At 35.8% G+C, this 19,135-nt stretch overlaps 1 protein-coding gene across 1 annotated transcript in view; it reads right to left on the bottom strand.

Moving 5' to 3' along the window:
• fmnl1b (formin-like 1b) overlaps positions 1–19,135 on the bottom strand; it is a 57,481-nt gene that overhangs the window by 13,096 nt on the left and 25,250 nt on the right. Inside the window, exons 6-20 of the mRNA XM_056451107.1 lie at positions 18,223–18,348; positions 14,477–14,564; positions 14,285–14,361; positions 14,022–14,115; positions 9,926–10,000; positions 8,510–8,620; positions 8,195–8,344; positions 6,713–6,814; positions 5,393–5,621; positions 2,946–3,092; positions 2,726–2,850; positions 1,671–1,873; positions 1,295–1,529; positions 381–449; positions 215–295 (exon numbers count right to left, since the gene is read on the bottom strand). Of these exons, the coding sequence (XP_056307082.1) occupies positions 215–295; positions 381–449; positions 1,295–1,529; positions 1,671–1,873; positions 2,726–2,850; positions 2,946–3,092; positions 5,393–5,621; positions 6,713–6,814; positions 8,195–8,344; positions 8,510–8,620; positions 9,926–10,000; positions 14,022–14,115; positions 14,285–14,361; positions 14,477–14,564; positions 18,223–18,348 (1,912 nt within the window). The remainder of the gene's footprint in view (positions 1–214; positions 296–380; positions 450–1,294; positions 1,530–1,670; positions 1,874–2,725; positions 2,851–2,945; positions 3,093–5,392; positions 5,622–6,712; positions 6,815–8,194; positions 8,345–8,509; positions 8,621–9,925; positions 10,001–14,021; positions 14,116–14,284; positions 14,362–14,476; positions 14,565–18,222; positions 18,349–19,135) is intronic.

Below are 19,135 nucleotides of genomic sequence, written 5' to 3'. Positions count from 1 at the left end.
CCAAACACATGCGCTATAGGTGAATTGGGTGAACTAAATTGGCCGTAGTGTATGTGTGTGAATGAGAGAGTGTATGGGTGTTTCTCAGTTGCTGGAAGGGCATCCGCTGTGTAAAACATATGCTGGAAATAGTTGGCCGTTCATTCCGCTGTGGCGACCCCTGAAATAGAGACTTAGCCGAAGGAAAATGAATGTATCTATCTTTTTGACTCACCAGATCCAGGCTTTGGAGTCTGAATCCGTATGCAGATCCTCTCTTCCCGCTGTTCATGTAATTCCCAAACGCTAGAATGATCTGGAAAAGAGAGAAGCAGGAGTTTTCAGCAGGTTTTCACAGATGATGTTGTTTCTGGATGTGTGTTTCATGTGTTTCTCTTCACCTCCAGGATCTTCTTGAGTTTGCTGGAGGATCTGATGGATTTGGATGCAGTGATGACGGCGTTCAGTTGCTGGAAAACAGACAACAGGAGAAACTGCACTGACGACACCCGGAGTAAAGTGAAAAGGAAATGAATTAAATATGCACTTCTGAAGAGAAAGAACTTACTGTAAATAGTATTTAGTATAAAGGGGAAGTAAAAGAGAAAATAAATTGAATGGTATTTTCTAGTAAAATGCATTAGGGGCGGCACGGTGGTTCAGTGGTTACAATTATTATTCATTCATTTTCTTTTTGGCTTAGTCCCTTTATTAATTAGGGGTCGCCACAGCAGAAAGATCTGCCAACTTATCCAGCAAATGTTTTACACAGTGGATGCCCTTCCAGCTGCAACCCATCACTGGGAAGCACCCATACACTTTCATTCATTCACAGACAATTTTTTGCTTACCCAATTCACCTGTACCGCTTGTCTAGTTGTTGGGGAAACCGGAGCACCCGGTGGAAACCCACGCGAATGCGGGGAGAACATCCAAACTCCACACAGAAATGCCAACTGACCCAGCTGAGACTCGAACCAGCGATCATCTTGCTGTGAAGCGACAGCACTACCTACTGCGCCACCGCATCGCCCACAAGTATTATTATAATTATTATTATTTATTTCTTAGGTTTGAGTGTTTATTTTTTATTCTATTTATTTATATGAATTAATAATGACATACTGTGAGTGTGAACGTTTAATTAGCAGAAGTTTTGCTTAAAATATTGCAATACACACAACATTATGGGTGACAACAGTTCATAAGAGGAAAAAATGTTGGTGCTCGTCTCACTATGTAAACAGAATATCATTTCCTGTCTCCATTGTATCTCCAGTGTACTGTGTGTGTGTGTGTGTGTGTGTGTTCTCACAGGTTTGAGGATGAGGACGCTCTCGCTGAAGCTGCCCATGAATGTGAGTGTGCTGATTCTCTGCGTCAGGCGAGGGATTTTGCTGAAGGCCATCATGAAGCGGTCCTCTTCCGACAGCTCCAGCAGGGGGCGTCCCGAGCGCTCGTAATTCTGAATCAGCTTCAGCTCATAGTCAGACGGAACGAAACGCTCCAGCAGCTCCAGAAAGTCAGATTTCAGCAGCTCCAGATTATACCTGCCACACACAGGTTTGTTTTTTGGTGAATTGTGGGGACATTACATAGGTTACCGTTGTTTTTATACTGTAGTTTCTACCTCTATCCTACACCTAACCCGACCCCTCACAGGAAATGCGATGCGTGTGTGTTGAACATACGTCTGTATGGCAGTGCAGATCTGTGCGGTGCTCATTCCTGCTTTCCTCAAAGTGATGGCCAGGTTTTTGGCCCTGTTGGGCTCCAGTAGTGAGATTTTACTAGATGCTTTCTGAGCCACCTTCACCTTCAGAGTGCCCACGTCCACTGGAGCCGACTGAGCTTTGGTTTTGAACAGCTCCTCGAACACGTCCATGTTCAGCTCCTGCTCACACATGACACATGATAATTTAGCACTTAAAACACCTTTCCACTTAATAAACTCTACAAAAAATATGGTAAAAACAGGGCCAAATCAAATTTTTACTCAATATTTTTAAATAGATTTTAATTATTTAAATTATCAGTAAAAATTAAAACAATTTAGTTTTTCATATTTTGTCCTGAAATATATTTTATTATTAATGTTTACATTTTTTTTCACAAAATATACTAACCTTCAGTGAGTTCAAATGAAGTGAAGTGAATTTACAAAGGTGAAAATAAGGATTCCAGCACTGCTTGTGATAAAAGAGACTTTTATTATGTAAGACTAATAGTTAATAAAGTCTTAGGTAAATAAAGTCACAAATAAATGCAAAGATACATAAATGTAAAGGTAATGTGAATTGCTGATGTGTACTCACTGACATTTAAAACAAATAATAAAAATGTAAACATTAATAATTAAATTCATTCATTTCCATCTGCTTTTCCAGGGCTGGGTTGCGGGGGCAGCAGTCTTAGGAGAGAACCCCAGACTTTCCTCTCCCCAGACACTTCCTCCAGCTTCTCCGGGGGATCCCGTTACCTCGATCTGTTCCGGGACCTCGCAATTCACAAATTAAGCACTGCCCACTTTCAACCATATCTCAGTCAGGCAGTGAAGATCATGGCTTTTTACAGTTTATAATGGCATGACAGTTCAGTGGAAGTGTTTGAACTGGCTGACTGAAAATTAAAAGTCCTTGTGCATATATCCTTTTGATTGTATAAATAGACGATTATCAGACGGCCATGTTTTGTGTGTGTGTGTGTGTGTGTGTGTGTGTGTGTGTTATAAACACACAGATCTGACCTGAAGCACCGTCTGGTCATCAAGCTCTGTGAAGACGGTTCCTGCTACCTGCTCCTCCATCAAAGCCTGCCAGTTCAGCAGCGGCATACGATACTTGGTCTTGATTGGCTGCTTACCTTTTACACCTTACACACAAACACAAGAGAGAAATACACACAGAGTTTCATTCATAATCTCATTATTCTTTTGTACCACAGATGACTGTCATGGTTTCTCTCACCTGTCTTGATGGTTCCTGTCCTGCCAATAAAAGGTGAAGTGGGTGGAGCTAAAGCCAGAGGGGGCGGAGGAGGAGGTGGTGGAGGGGCGGGGACTGGAGGAGGGGGTGGAGACTGTGGCACAGGTGAGGTCTCTTTTGAGCACTTATCTTGGGTGTAAAAAAAAAGAACTGTTTGTTTGACAGAAATGTAACAATTTGCATACTTTATATATACTTATATACTCATATATAAAGTCCGTGTGAACTGGATGTTGCTAAGATTTTATTTCAGTATGACGATGTGCTTCAGACTGATATGGAATATTGAGTAGGGGGCGGGGCTTTCTTTTTGCGGATCATTCCCTTACAGAAAACGAATGGTTAGAAGGGCGTGGCCAAAAATATTGTGTCTGAAGTGTCAAATTAACATCATCAGAAAAGGATCGCCCCTCTAAACGTAGCCAGCCGTCGACTTGAGTGTACCCTGATAGAAACCCATGTTTAGAATTCTAAAACGCATGCTAGTTAAGATCACAGGGAGCTTCTGGGATCGCGAGAAATGCAAACGGCTGAAGTATAAGGTAGACTCGATGAGAAGTACACATGTTTGCAAACCTACCTAAAGATACAACCAATAATTCCGATTAGAGCGATAATGTGGAGAATATTGATCTTGTGTTGAGCCCAATGAGCCTTGCATCTAAAAATAGAGCTAGGGTGTTCCTTTAGTGATATCGCTTCGACTCACGCTGAAAATGGCGGACGTGAATCAACAAACTGAGGATATGATGACGCGCCTGTCAATCACTATTGGTGGGCGGGGGACCGCACTCCTACGTAAAGTTGCGGTCGGTTTGAAAACCGCTCCAATTGGTCCACCATTTTTTATGTTGTTAAATTGAAAAAAAAAAGCACTGGGTGTGCTTATATCACCCCAATATGACGGTCTATACACAGAAAACAAATGGTTAGAAGGGCGTGGCCAAAAATGTTGTGTCTGAATTGTCAAATCATCATCAGAGAAGGATCGCCCCTCTAAACGTAGAAGCAAATGCTCAGACTTTGAATATTACCAAAACAATTTTTTTTTCAGTGGATTAACTTGCATGGATTAATTATTTACCTTATGTTTAACAATGTGAGCTAGCAAAATAAACATTGTAAATGTCGATTTCATGCAGACTTTAAATATGATTTGATAATGATGTGTATAAAGAATATACACAGTAGTGGATGTACACTTGTTTTGCGTCAGGACCGAGAACATTTTAATATTATTATATTACAATTTACTATGTATTTAGTATAAAAAGTAATGAATTTTTCAAAATTATGTTTTAGGGATGGGCCGATAAACAATATTATATCGAATCGCAATAAAAATGATAAATTTTTACATCAATTATGTCAGTTTTTACTCTGTATTGATCTAAGAGCTAATCACATAGCAGAAATGTGCAACTATGGGAAACTAAAAGTGTTAATATTCAGATAAACTGAATTTCCGGCCCTCAAAAATTATCAGCCACTGAAAATAGGTTGTTAATGGACCCTCTAATTTTTGTGGCTTCAGTCATTGTTGGGATACTCTTAAATATGGGACAACTTTTCCTCTAGGATTTTCTCCAGCTGTGGCGACAGCCTTTTACACAGATCCATCAACTACCTATAGCATTATTTCAATGACAAATGTCGTGAGCGCAGTATTGCAAGTCGAGATCGCATTTATGTAATACAAGCAAGGCCGATTTCTTCTGTTGGTGCACAAAACTTTTTGCACACCCTCAAATATACACTGCTCAAGTGCAGATTTTCTTGTGCGCTCTCAAATAAACGCTGCTGAAGTGTGATTTAGTGCATTAACTGGTATGTTAATCTCCGACATTTATTAGATTTGCTAGGAATATTTATGTATGTTTCAATAGACCTACAGAGCGGCATTAATGCGTCCTGAAGTAAAGTGAAACGGCTATAAACTCCAGCAAGATGAAGTCATTGCAAGCAAAACCATATACCTTTATCTTTAAATAAAGTATATTTATATAAACTGTGTTCATCTTAACTGAACGATACATCGTGTTTGCTAGCCTCATGCATCACGCACCTGTCAGTCAGTCAGTCAGGGTTAAACAAATAGCGCACAGCACTACTACGATTACAGAAAAGTTCATGCTGGTATTATAATTCACTTATCTTTTAATATATTTTAGTGCGATTATCACCCGCTATTAAAAAAACAAGGACTGAATGTTTTGAATGAGAAGCTGTAATGTAGCCATGGCGGGATGAATTTTGGTGTGGCGCCCCGCCACGAAAGAATGAATGTAGCGTGAAACCATGATGGAAGCATTAACAACTGATACCGAAATATATACCGCTATTGTTAAATATGGTAAATAATTATCGAGATTGCATTTTTTGCCATATCGCCCTGCCCTACTATGTTTGTTATTTGGTCATTTCTCCACCTGGTGTGTTGGCAGCTGCTATAATGTGTAGATCCAGAGCTCCTGAAGCAGATCTCTCCATCCGGATCAGCCCTCGCTCCACCAGCAGCTGCAGCATCTTCTCCATCTGCATCTGTGTCTGCTGTCTGTCTGTGCGTGTGTGCTGTTGGGTCTCACTGAGCGTCTGTCTGTCCTTCTGCTGCTGGAGCTGGAGCTGCTGGAGCTGAGTCTGAGCCTCCTTCAAACTCTCCTGAAACAGCAAACACACATTCACCTGCGGGAGCTGCAGTGAACGTAAGTGTGTGTGCGGTTTTTCTGTGTTTGTTTGCAGGTGTGGGTTTCATTCAGTCAAATTGAAGACTTTTTAAGACCCTTTTAAGACCATTATGAATGAAATTTTAGAAATATACAGGACTAAACACTAATGATTATTTCTAATGGCTCGGTTGGGCCAATGGATTTTATTTGCTTGCCACCAAATGTAATTATTTCTTAGCAACATACTTTAATGTGTCAAAACAAGAAAACTTTAGCTGTATACACTTTTTTTCAACATTATATTTCTTTTTGACAAAAAATGACAAGTTTAACATTGTTAAAAGTATTTTTATTGTGGAGACAACTACATACATCAGGGGTCACCAAACTTGTTCCTGGAGGGCCGGTGTCTTGCAGATTTTAGCTCCAACCCTAATCAAACACACCTGAACAAGCTAATCAAGGTCTTACTAGGTATACTTGAAACATCCAGGCAGGTGTGTTGAGGCAAGCTGGAGCTAAACCCTGCAGGGACACCGGCCCTCCAGGACCGAGATTGGTGACCCCTGACATACATAATCACAAATATATCAAAAGTTCAGATGCAAAAGCCGCTAAACGCCACCTCCGCCAAAAAAACGATAATGACATTGAGTGAATGCTTTAAGCACATAGTACATCATCAACAAATAGATTTCCTTCTAATCATCCAAATCCCAACGTCAGCGCATTCAGAAATAACAGTTTATTTCTAAACGCCACTTGCCTTTGACAGCAAAAGCCGCTAAATCCTGAGAACCAATCAGAAGGCGCAAATCGAATCATATGTTTTCAATGTAGCAGCATGCTGATGCGTCGCTTTCAATTTCAATTTTAAAAGACGGAGTTTGATGAACTGGATGAGCCTGTCCGACTGTCAGTAAATGGCAAACGAAAACATCCCTTACCTCAAAACTCTGTGCATGTATGTATATATATATATATATATGTATGTGTGTGTGTGTGTGTGTGTGTGTGTGTGTGTGTGTGTGCGTGTGTGTGTGTGTGTGTGTGTGTGTGTGTGTGTGTGTGTGTGTGTATTACCTTGAGCAGCTCCACCTGTTTGCTGCTGTGAATGAGTTGTTTTTCGAGGTCAGTTGTTTTCTCCACAGCTTCAGTCTCACACTGCTGCAGTCTAGTGTTCAGCTGACACACACAAACACAAACACACATAGAAAAATAATAATAATATATTAATATGATAATAATTTTATGTCAAGAATTTACAAAAATGTAAAAGTATGTTACTAGTTAGTTATTAGTAACTTGTTAAGCTGTTAGTTACTAGTTAATTAGTTAAAGTTATCAGTATCTAATAAAGTTATGGTAACTAATAACCTTACCTTTTTTTAATTTAACACAATAATGTTCACCTTTTGTAAAGCTGCTTAGAAACAATAATTATTGTGAAAATCATTACAGTTGGTCAGTTGGCATTTCTGTGTGGAGTTTGCATGTTCTCCCCATGATCGCGTGGGTTTCCTCCGATGCTCCGGTTTCCCCACAAGTCCAAAGACATGTGGTACAGGTGAATTGGGTAGGCTAAATTGTCCGTAGTGTATGAGTGTGAATGAGTGTTTGTGGATGTTTCCCAATGATGGGTTGCAGCTGGAAGGGGATCCGCTGTGTAAAACATATGGTGGATAAGTTGGCGGTTCATACTGCTGTGGCGACCCCTGATTAATAAAGGGACTAAGTTAAAGGAAAATGAATAAATTAATAAAAGAAAAATATCAAATATAATATACAGACATTTGTACCTTTATTTCTGAGAGTGCATGAACTAATGTTAACTAATACAACTTCATAGTACATTATTTATTATAATTAAATCAAAAGGCACACACACACACACACGCACACACACACACACACACACACACATATATATATATATATATATATTAGGGCTGCTCGATTATGGAAAAAATCATAATCACGATTATTTTGGTCATAATTGTAATCACGATTATTCAAAACGATCATCAGTTGAAGTCAAAATTATTTGCCCCTGTGAATTTCTTTTTAATATATATAAATATTTCCCAAATTATGTTTAACAGAGGAATTTTTCACAGTATTTCCTATAATATTTTTTCTTCTGCAGAAAGTCTTATTTGATTCATTTTAGCTAGAATAAAAGCCGTTTTAAATTTTTTAAAAATGATTTTAAGATCAATATTATCCCCTTTAAGCAATATATTTTCTTCAATAGTCTACAGAACAAACCATCATTATACGATAACTTGCCTAATTACCCTAACCTGCCTAGTTAACCTAATTAACCTAGTTAAGCCTTTAAATGTCACTTTAAGCTGTATAGAAGTGTCTTGAAAAATATCTAGTCAAATATTATTTACTGTCATCATGGTGAAGATAAAAGAAATCAATATATATATTGTATCACACATTAAAAATAGTGTTTCGACATATTTATTCAACATGTGTTCAGTTTGCATCAGTTTGACAGGTTTATCAGCTCTACAGAACACATTTCCATCAGTATATCTATTTTAGTGTGTGTACCTGTGAGTTTTGTTCCTGTAGCTCCTCTAGATGCTCCATTATTGTGTTTTTGGCCTCTGCGTCCTCAAGCATCGCTCCCACATCAAACACATTATCCAGATACGCCTGAATCTGAATCTGCAGCCTCTCGCTCTCAGTCACGTTTAACTTCTAAACACACACACACAGAGATAGAAAACAATTCACACTGATTATAGAAAACAGACATGCATCATTTCACAGAATCCTCCAGAAATCTTTCTAATGTGCTGTTTTTATAATCAAAATAGTTTAAGTTTTGTTTTGTAACTTTATAATATAACTGTGTTTCCTCACCTCTAGATAGCTGTCGAGCCCGAGCTGTGTGAACTCGTACTGTAAAAACACCCTGAAGTTCATGTCCTCTACTGAGTGCACTACAATGTTGATAAACTGCATACAAGCCACCTGTAGATGCAAAAGAGAAATATATTAGTCAAAATGTTAACTATGAGGAGAAATCTAATGAACTATGCTGTTAGCATTGTGGATTTAACATATACAGTTGAAGTCAAAATTATTATTATTATTTTTTTTTCTCTTTTTTTTTATATTTCCCAAATGATGTTTAACAGACCAAAGATTTTTTTACAGTATTTCCTATAATATTTTTTCTTCTGGGGGAAGTCTGATTTGTTTTATTTTGGCTAGAATAAAAGCAGTTTTTAATATTTTTTAAAACTATTTTAAGGTTAATATAATTTTACACTATTATTATATTATATTAGCAATATTTTTTTCTATCGTCCACAGAACAAACCAGAATTTGAATCTACCCTCTGCCACTTTTCCAAATGATCAACTAGAAGTCAAGTTATTATTTGTTGCTCTTACAACTGGGATAGACGACAAGACTTTTGTCAGGAAAAGTGTGTGTGTGAGTGTGTGTGTGTGTGTGTGCATGTGTGTGTGACCCATACAGTGATTTAAATGAAAAAAAGTAGGAATGAAAATTATCATATGCATTTGTTTATATGTCTTTTCACCAAAGAAGGCTCGCACAAATTCCAAAGGCAGACACTAATCAGATCAGGGCCTGGTGTGTGAACTTTGGGGGTTTTACGAGGTGGCCACATGTTGATTGGTCAGTCTGAATGTCTCAGTTTTTGGGCTTTAGTCACATGGTCAAGAAAGATACAAAATAGCTGGGAAACTCTGCTCTGTCTCTTTCCCTGGCCTGTATTTCCCTGGTCTGCGCTCTCCTGCTCCTCTCCTCCTCTGGAGTCTATCTTGTCTGCCTCTTTGAGGCCTACTTGCTCTCTTTATCTCTCCCTCCACCTGTCTCTCCTTCTTCTGGTAACTTTATTTTAATTTAAGCTGGGGACAATTATTATCATATGTTTTATCATTCCATATTTGACCATTTTATACAGTTATTTTGTAACTAATTCAGTGTAACCATAGAAAATTATTGTCATTAAATCATTTCATTATCAAGTATTTGTGAATTACTTTTGATTTAACATCAACATATAATTGCTCCATATTGCATACAATACACTCAGATAACATCAACGCTCTCCCACATTTTAAGCTATTAATGCTGCTCTTATTTCCATTTTTGGTATAAGATTGCAGAAGAATGGTTTCATTAGATTGTACAGTTTTTACTATCATGCTGATAACTTTTAGTCATTCAGCAGAACTACAGTTCGAACCGCTGTGGTTAAAACCCATTCCTACAAAAAAGATGCAATAACTCTCTGTCCTCACCATGAAATCAATGTTGCTTTCTTCATTTCTGAAATACTCCATCAGTTTCTCGAATCTGTCTTTCTCCCCACACACCTACAAACACACACACACATCTTCAGAGTTCATGATTATCTTTAATATAAAATCTTCGTCCAATAAAAAATGGCATTACAATAAAACAGTAGCACAAGAACAGTCCCGCTAATTTTGCATGGATTAAAGTGAGAAACAAAAACTTTAAGAGAACTTTAATATGTTTCAATTGAAATGATACAAAAACTCATTTCAATTAGTGTCAAAGAACCAACATGTTGACACTTAAAATTAAAATATAAATTATAAAAATGTTTGGTACTATATAAATAAAGGCTGATTGATTGATTGATTAATTGAAAACTTTTCAATCAATCAATCAATCAATCAATCAATCAATCAATCAATCAATCAATCAATCAATCAATCAATCAATCAATCAATCAATCAATCAATAAATCAATCAATCAATCAATCAATCAATCAATCAATCAATCAATCAGTCAGTCAATCAATCAATCAATCAATCAATCAATCAATCAATCAATCAGTCAGTCAGTCAATCAATCAATCAATCAATCAATCAATAAATCAATCAATCAATCAATCAATCAGCCTTTATTTTTATAGTACCAAACATTTTATAATTTATCTTTTAATTTTCACTTTGAGCTCCGGTTTCTTTAACATCTGAGGTCACCTGATCATTGTGTTGCTGTCGTCAGCATGACACTATGTTATCTAAGGCGGTGTTATATTGATATGCAAAACGTGTGCATTCCTCGAGAATTTGGCTGGGAAAACCCTTCTAGTTTGCGTAATCGTCTTTGCTGTCGGAGATATGCATCTAAATCTTCAACCACGCTGATGAAAACACACATTCAGAGCGCGATGCTGATCATATCTCATACACGCGTGCGCCTTTATGATGGTTTGGTGTGGCGTCTCGCCTTCTCAGACAGCGACTCATCTGATATGATTCTGTACAGATGAGTTTAACAGATGAACACACTTTTATTTCATGTTTGTTCTGTTAGCATCGTAGTCAATAACTTGAAAATTAACTTGAACTTACGGGAGTTTTCCGGGATAAATTACAAAATGGGTGGGTGGCTGGAGATGGGTGTGAAATAAGGGAGACTCCTGGGAAAAACAGGAGTGTTGGCAGGTATGCTCACACACACACTATGCGCTCTGACTACTTCAATATTGTTGATAAGCCGTGCTGCGCATTTCACTCTGTGTCGCGCTGAACGCTGTCGGCCAATCACAACAGACTGTCATCGGTCCAATCAGCGCAGATTAGCTTCGCGCTAAGGAGGGGTTTGGGAACAAATGAATCGCTGAATGAATCATATGGGAGTCGCTGGGATAATTTGGTATGTGACCTTGCATGCAAATCAGCCTGTTATTGAAGACCCTTAAAACCAAAATATGACCCTTTTTAATGTATAATAGGGGCTCTTTAAATCCTTGAAATCAACACTTTTGTTGATATCCAAACACATTTATTGGTTATAAAGTTTATATATTTTTTATTTGTTCTTAACTTCTTTTACTATATATAACATGTTCTGTGCGTTCACTTCTTATTATAGTCCTTAATTTAGATTCTTATTGATGTTACTTTAGTTTTTTAAGGTCACGGGCGGTTTCATTAGCATTTTACAGCCTATCGTACAGGGTATTTGCCAAATAAAAAATAAATTGATGAAATGTGAATGTTTTAATAAATAATTCATATGATTCACCTTCAATTTTTTTATATATATATATATATATATATATATATATATATATATATATATATATATATATATATATATGATTATTTGATTTTATTAAAACAGACAATTGTGTTTTTAATTTTGTAGTACATATGTAACTGTATGATTATTGTTTCATTGTGTATTATATTGATACCTTATTTTAACATGATTATATTATAATGAAATTAACTGTTTAAGTCAGTGTTTCCCAACCCTGTTCCTGAAGGCACACCAACAGTACACATTTTCAACCTCTCCCTAATCAAACACACCTGAATCAGCTCATCAGAAGATTAGAAGAGACTCCAAAACCTGAAGTTAATGGGTCAGATGAGGGAGACATCCAAAATATGTACTGTTGGTGTGCCTCCAGGAACAGGGTTGGGAAACACTGGTTTGAGTATTGTTATAACAATGTTCAAATATTACTATTTTATTTTTGTCATTGTTTAGTTCATTTCTTTTCAGCTTAGTCCCTTTATTAATTTGGGGTCGCCACAGCGGAATGAACTGCCAACTTATCCAGCATATGTTTTGCACAGCGGATGCCCTTCCAGCCACTGGGGAAATGTTTTGTCATTGTGTTTGATATATTTAAAACAGAGTTTCCGTCTTGCCATTTTTATAATACATATTTAATATTAAAGTATGTTGTTTTATTTCAATATTATGATCTAATGCATGTGTAATAATGAAAAATATAATTATGACAGCGAATAATGTATTATATCTATATAATAAGGTGGCACGGTGGCTCAGTGGTTAGCACTGTCACCTCACAGCAAGAAAGTTGCTGGTTCGAGCCCCGGCTAGGTCAGTTGGCATTTCTGTGTGGAGTTTGCATGTTCTCCCTGTGTTGGCGTGGGTTTTCTTCTGGGTGCTCCGGTTTCCCCCACAGTCGAAACACATGCGCTATAGGGGAATGGAATAAACTAAATTATCCGTAGTGTATAAGTGTGAATGAGTGTGTATGGATGTTTCCCAGTACTGGGTTGCAGCTGGAAGGGCATCCACTGTGTAAAACATGTGCTAGATGAATTAGGGACTAAGGAAAATGAATGAAATGTGAATGTTTTCATATATTGTGAAGTGCCAAGACTCACTTGTGAATGAAATTATTTCGATTTATTTCATTACTTGTGTTGTATATTTAATGATATTTTATTAAAACAGACTATTTTGTTCATAATTTTGCAGTACACCTTTAATGTTTTTAATTCTCTCATCATTATGTGTTGTTCAATTATATTAATACAGTATTATATGATTATATTATAGTAAAATAAATCTTATATTATAACAATCATCAAATATTACAATTTTATTTTTTTACATTGTTTTAGTATATTTATTACAACATATTATAATAATTTATAATACATTATATATATATATATATATATATATACAGTTAAAGTCTTTTTTAAATATTTCCCAAATGATGTTTAACAGAGCAAGGAAATTTTCACAGTATGTCTGATAATATTTTTTCTTCTGGAGAAAGTCTTATTTGTTTTATTTCGGCTAGAATAAAAGCAGTTTTTAATTAAAAAAAAAAAAAAATTAAGGTTAAAATTATTAGCCCCTTTAAGCAATATATTTATTTTGATTTTTTATATTTGATTTTGAGACTACAGAACAAACCATCGTTATACAATAACTTGCCTAGTTAACCTAATTAACCTAGTTTAGCCTTAAAATGTCACTTTAAGCTGTATAGAAGTGTCTAAAAAATATCTAGTCTAATATTATTCACTGTCATCATGGTGAAGATAAAATAAATCAGTTATTAGAGATGAGTTATTAAAACTATTATGCTTAGAAATGTGTTGAAAAAAATCTGCTCTGTTAAACAGAAATTGGGGAAAAAATAAACAGGGGGCTAATAATTCTGACTTCAAATGTGTGTGTGTATATATATATATATAATATTTATAATATAATATATTTTTGTTATATAAATGTTATGGTGTAATGCATATCTAATTGTGTAATTTTGTTTTATTCCATTATTATAATGAAAAATATTATAACCAATTATACATTATATATTATATCTATATAATATATTTCGATTAATTAAAGCAAATGTTTTTTTAATAGTGTATATATTATAAGTTTTTATAATAAATATTTAATTGTACATTTGTTGTTTTATGCTTGATTTTATTTGATTAAAATAAATGTTTAATTAATTCATATATTGATTTTTTACACAGTTTAACTCTGCACAGTAAAGGAAAAGAGCCACAGTGGAGGAGACGATATGAAGACTGAAACTGAGACAGCAGGTAAGCTTTCTTTCTTCTTACCTCTCGGAAATTATTAAAGGCTGCAAGAATCATTTCATGTCCTCCTCGAACCAAACACACAGCAGCAAGCAGCTCCAGAACCAGAGCTTTAGTCCTAAACACACACACACAAACACAGCTGATGTGTCAATAATGTAAAAACAAAAGATTCAAATGCAAAACACACACACACATTCATATGCAGACACACACACACACACACACACACACACACACACACACACACTTACACACATATACAGACATACTGTGCATCTTCTCACCTTGCACTCCTGTTGTTGAGACTGAGAGTGATTTCATTGACACAGCTGGGATGAGCCGTAACCTGGTTAAACCCTAACTAACACACACACAGAGAGAGAGAGAGAGAGAGAGAGAGAGAGAGAGAGAGAGAGAGAGAGAGACTTGTTAATTAACAGAAGAGACGAGATGAGGTGAAAGTGAGGTAAAAGTACCTGGTAGTTCATGATGGCGCGCAAACACATGATACAGAGGTGCAGGTGATTATTCTGACTGAGCACACGTGAATACCGCAGAGCTTTCCTGGACACAATAATGACCAAATGAGAAAGTCAGAAAGATTATAATGTTTACAAAATGATCGTTAATTTCATACTCATTCATTTAGCTCAATGAACTGATTGATTGATTGATTGATTGATTGATTGATTGATTGATTGATTGATTGATTGATTGATTGATTGATTTAGCACAGCTGAATGAACCGCCAACTATTCAGGCATATGTTTTACACATCGGATGCCCTTCCAGCCGCAACCCAAAATTGGAAAACACTCATACACCTTCACATTAACACAAAAACACTCGTACAATTAATCTAATTAAAGGTGTTGTAATAAAAATATAGTCAATTCTACGTAATCAAATATAGTATATAAAATAAAATATATAAAATAATTAAAAATATGAAGTAATTTAAATCTAAAATAATAAAACATAATCAAACAATAAAAAATATGTTAAAATAAATAATAATATAATCAAATATTATATTAATCTAATTCATATAATAATCATATGGACAATATTAACTAAAAACTTAAGTGGTATGAAAGATTCAAATCAAATTTGATATACAAACTTTTTTAATTCTACGATATTTGTATAGTGTATAGTGTATTGTATTGTATATAGTGTATAGTGTATATAGTATATAGTGTATTGTATATAGTGTATAGTGTATATAGTATATAGTGTATTGTATATAGTGTATATAGTATATAGTGTATATAGTGTATAGTGTATATAGTAAATAGTGTATATAGTATATAGTGTATTGTATATATTGTATTGTATATAGTGTATATAGTATATAGTGTATTGTATATAGTGTATAGTGTATATAGTATATTGTGTATTGTATTGTATATAGTGTATAGTGTATATATAGTATATAGTGTATTGTATTGTATATAGTGTATAGTGTATATATAGTATATAGTGTATTGTATTGTATATAGTGTATATAGTATATAGTGTATTGTATTGTGTATAGTGTATATAGTATATAGTGTATAGTGTATATAGTATATAGTGTATAGTGTATTGTGTATTGTATAGTGATTATTAGGTTTGATTATTTCATGTAATGAGTGTGGCCTATCATGTAAAATGAGATCACAGTTAATTCACACGGTTCACATAATCATTCAGAAACATGAATTAAAAGCTGAACTGTGCTATTGTGTGATGTTCACCGTTCTGATCCAGTATCTTAAAGTCATTTAAGTATGCACATTTGTCTCTGTGTGTGCGAGGAATGCAGATTATCCTGATGTTTGCATTTGTGTCTCTCATTTATGATGTTTGCAAACATTTTTACACTCGTCACTGATCTGTGAATGTGTGTTTCTGAATGCAGATTGTATTGTATTGTGAGCGAAGCTGAAAATAATCAAGCAGAAATCAGATCATGCTGAATCTAAGATAAGAAAACATTTGGACTTAAAAGAGAACATTTGTATTCACATTTATTAGTAACTAAATAAAGTAATAGAAAGCTGTATTGTTTTCCTACAACTCTTTATATCAACCCAGGCTCATGCTGAAACTGTACTCCTATATATATTTCTGGAGAGCGCCAAATGCCTTCGAGGAGCTACATTTTTTTGCAGTTTTTGATTTTTGTGAATCCACCAGGGGCCACTGTGTACACTTTTTGAGATCTCAATTGACTGACCCACCCTCCTCCTTCCCTAAACCCAACCGACAGTGTTTTCAAAAGCAATCCAGAAAGAAAAAAGCCCTCGCCTCATTTTTACCACGTTTTCAGATTTTACCACATTCTCACCCTGTTATTTACTTGTTTATTTTATTTATTGGCTTTTGTTTTCATCTTCCTGGAACCGTTCTTTGCCATACTCGAACCCCGTCGTCATGTCAACTCTACTTCAGGCTACAAGTCCGCCGCCGGTGACAGTGAAAAGGCCGCCCACATGGAGGCAAGTGGTCAGCTGGTAAACACGAAAAGGAACGGCGTCATACCGCCCGTATCATTCATTTTAAAGACGAAATACAGCCATATGTACCTTTGGCTACATAATTTGTGATCTCCAGAAATGTATATAGGGCTACGTTTTCAGAATGAGCCTATGTTGCTTTATATTGTTCAGAAGCAATTTATAAGACATTTTATTACATGGCCTGTTGAAATTCTTGATTCTGATTGTACCTTAAATTTGTTAAAATGCACAGGTAGTTTCAGTAAGTTGAGGTCGTAGCACTTTCTTGAATTGCAGTCATTTTCTTTAGCTTTTTAGCCTCTTCCTGCACAATATAGACAGTACTTAACTGTTTTATTTTAAATATATGTGACATTGGACCACAAAATTATTGTGGTCTTGTTTTGCACAGTTTTTAGGAAAAGCCAAAAACACATTATAGGCGATGCAGTGGCGCTATAGGTAGTGCTGTCACCTCACGGCAAGAAGGTTGCTAGTTCGAACCTTGGCTGGGTCAGTTGGCGTTTCTGTGTGGAGTTTGCATGTTCTCCCTGCGTTCGAATGGGTTTCTTCCGGGTGCTCCGGTGTCCCCCACAGTCTAAAGACATGTTGTACAGGTGAATTGGGTAGGCTAAATTGTCCGTAGTGTAAGAGTGCGAATGAGTGTGTGTTGTTGTTTCCCAGAGATGGGTTGCGGCTGGAAGGGGATCACGTAAAAACGTGCTGGATAAGTTGGCGGTTCATTCCGCTGTGGTGACCCCGGATTAATAAAGGGACTAAGCCAAAAAGAAAATGAATGAATGAATGAATGAACACATTATGTGAATCGAAATTATAGATTTTTTTAATGCCAACAATCATTAGGATATTAAGTACAGATCATTTTCCATGAAGACAATTTCTAGATTATTGTAGAACTTTTTTTATCTGCATTGTGCATTTCTAATAACTTAATTTGTAAACTTTAAGGTGATTTCTCAGTATTTAGATTTTTTTGAATCCTCAGAAAACTCATTTTCAAATAATTATATCACGACCACATATTGTTATTCTTTCCAAACCATACATCAATGGAAAGCTGATTTATTTTGCTTGCAGATTATATAAAAATCTAATTTTCGAAAAAAATGTACGCTTATGACTGGTTTTGTGGCCAAACAAAAAATCAATAAAACAAAACACAAATAAATAGACATTTTTGGGTGACATTATAAACATACTGTTATGAAAATACTAAAGTTATCAAAATACTTGGATTCTATGCAATTATTCCTGAATTAAGTGATTTTTGACTTCAGTTTAATGCAGGGACAACTTACAATTTTTTACAGACGCTAGGACACATTTCTCAATACTTAGTTCACTTCTGCAAAACTCTTCACACAGTGAGCACTTCAGAAGTCTATGTGGGCTAAACTGAGGATCAATTATCATTGTTTTGGCACAAAATGCATTCAATGACTACATCTCTCAAATGTCATCAATTCTTTTCTCACTCAAAAAATATTTTCTCCTGCAAAAATCTTTGTACGTATAGGACATTTTGCACGTGCTTACATACTGTTTTCAAAAGTGTTAAACTTCTGTTCAAATCAATAACATCATGCAAAACTGAATAAGACAGCAAAACTTAACAGCAATGTTTGAAAAATATTAGAATAATAAGAATAATGTTGTCTTGAGGTGCAAAAACTGCTTAAATTAGAAATAAGACTTGTAATTGCCCATACATGACTGACCGTGTGGTGAAGGGCCGTGCTGAGCGAGGGGAATTGTGGGTGGGCGAGTTTGTCGCACTCGTGGTCAGATCTTCCACTGATTTCTCCTCAAAGCTTCCATTTTCAGAGCTGCTGTCCATATCATATCTGTAAAAACACAGACATGTGTATTAATACTTTTACTATTTTTTTATTTTAGTTTATTAGAATATACAAAAGGTACACAATTTGAGATAATGCAAATACAAAGAAAATGAAACAATAACAAAAATACAAAAAACAACAATACATTCCATTACCGGCAGGTGTGTGTGTTTGTGTGTGTGTGTGTGTGTGTGTGTGTGTGTGTGTGTGTGTGTGTGTGTGTGTGTGTGTGTGTGTGTGTGTGTGTGTGTGTGTGTGTGTGTGTGTGTGTGCGTGTGTGTGTGTGTGTGTGTGTGTGTGTGTGCGCATGTAAAGGTAACTTGGTAAACAGGTCAGAGTACATAGTAATAGTGATACTTTTACTATTAATACGGACGCAATAAATAGCGAGATCCCACATGAAAGAAATACTTATCGTAGATACTATAGTGAACCATGCTACTGTATATGGTAAAGTACGTCAATTGATCTGTTGTGGTAATTCTACAGTTACCGAGGTAACACAACAATTTAATCATTCATTTTCTTTTGGCTTAGTCTCTATTTCAGGGGTTGCCACAGCAGAATGAACCGCCAACTATTCCAGCAAATGTTTTACACAGCAGATGCCTTTCCAGCCACAAACCAATTTAGTTTATTCAATTCACCTATAGCGCATGTGTTTGGACTGTGGAGGAAACCAGAGCACCTGGAGGAAACCCACGCCAACACGGGGAGAACATGCAAACTCCACACAGAAATGTCGACTGGCCCAGCCGGGACTCAAACCAGGGACCGTCTTGTAGTGAGG

The sequence above is a fragment of the Danio aesculapii genome, chromosome 24 (genome assembly GCF_903798145.1).
Source record: "Danio aesculapii chromosome 24, fDanAes4.1, whole genome shotgun sequence".
Classification (NCBI taxonomy): Eukaryota; Metazoa; Chordata; class Actinopteri; order Cypriniformes; family Danionidae; genus Danio; species Danio aesculapii.
The sequence above is the reverse complement of the archived record's forward strand: the minus strand, read 5'-3'. Positions and strand labels throughout refer to the sequence as shown.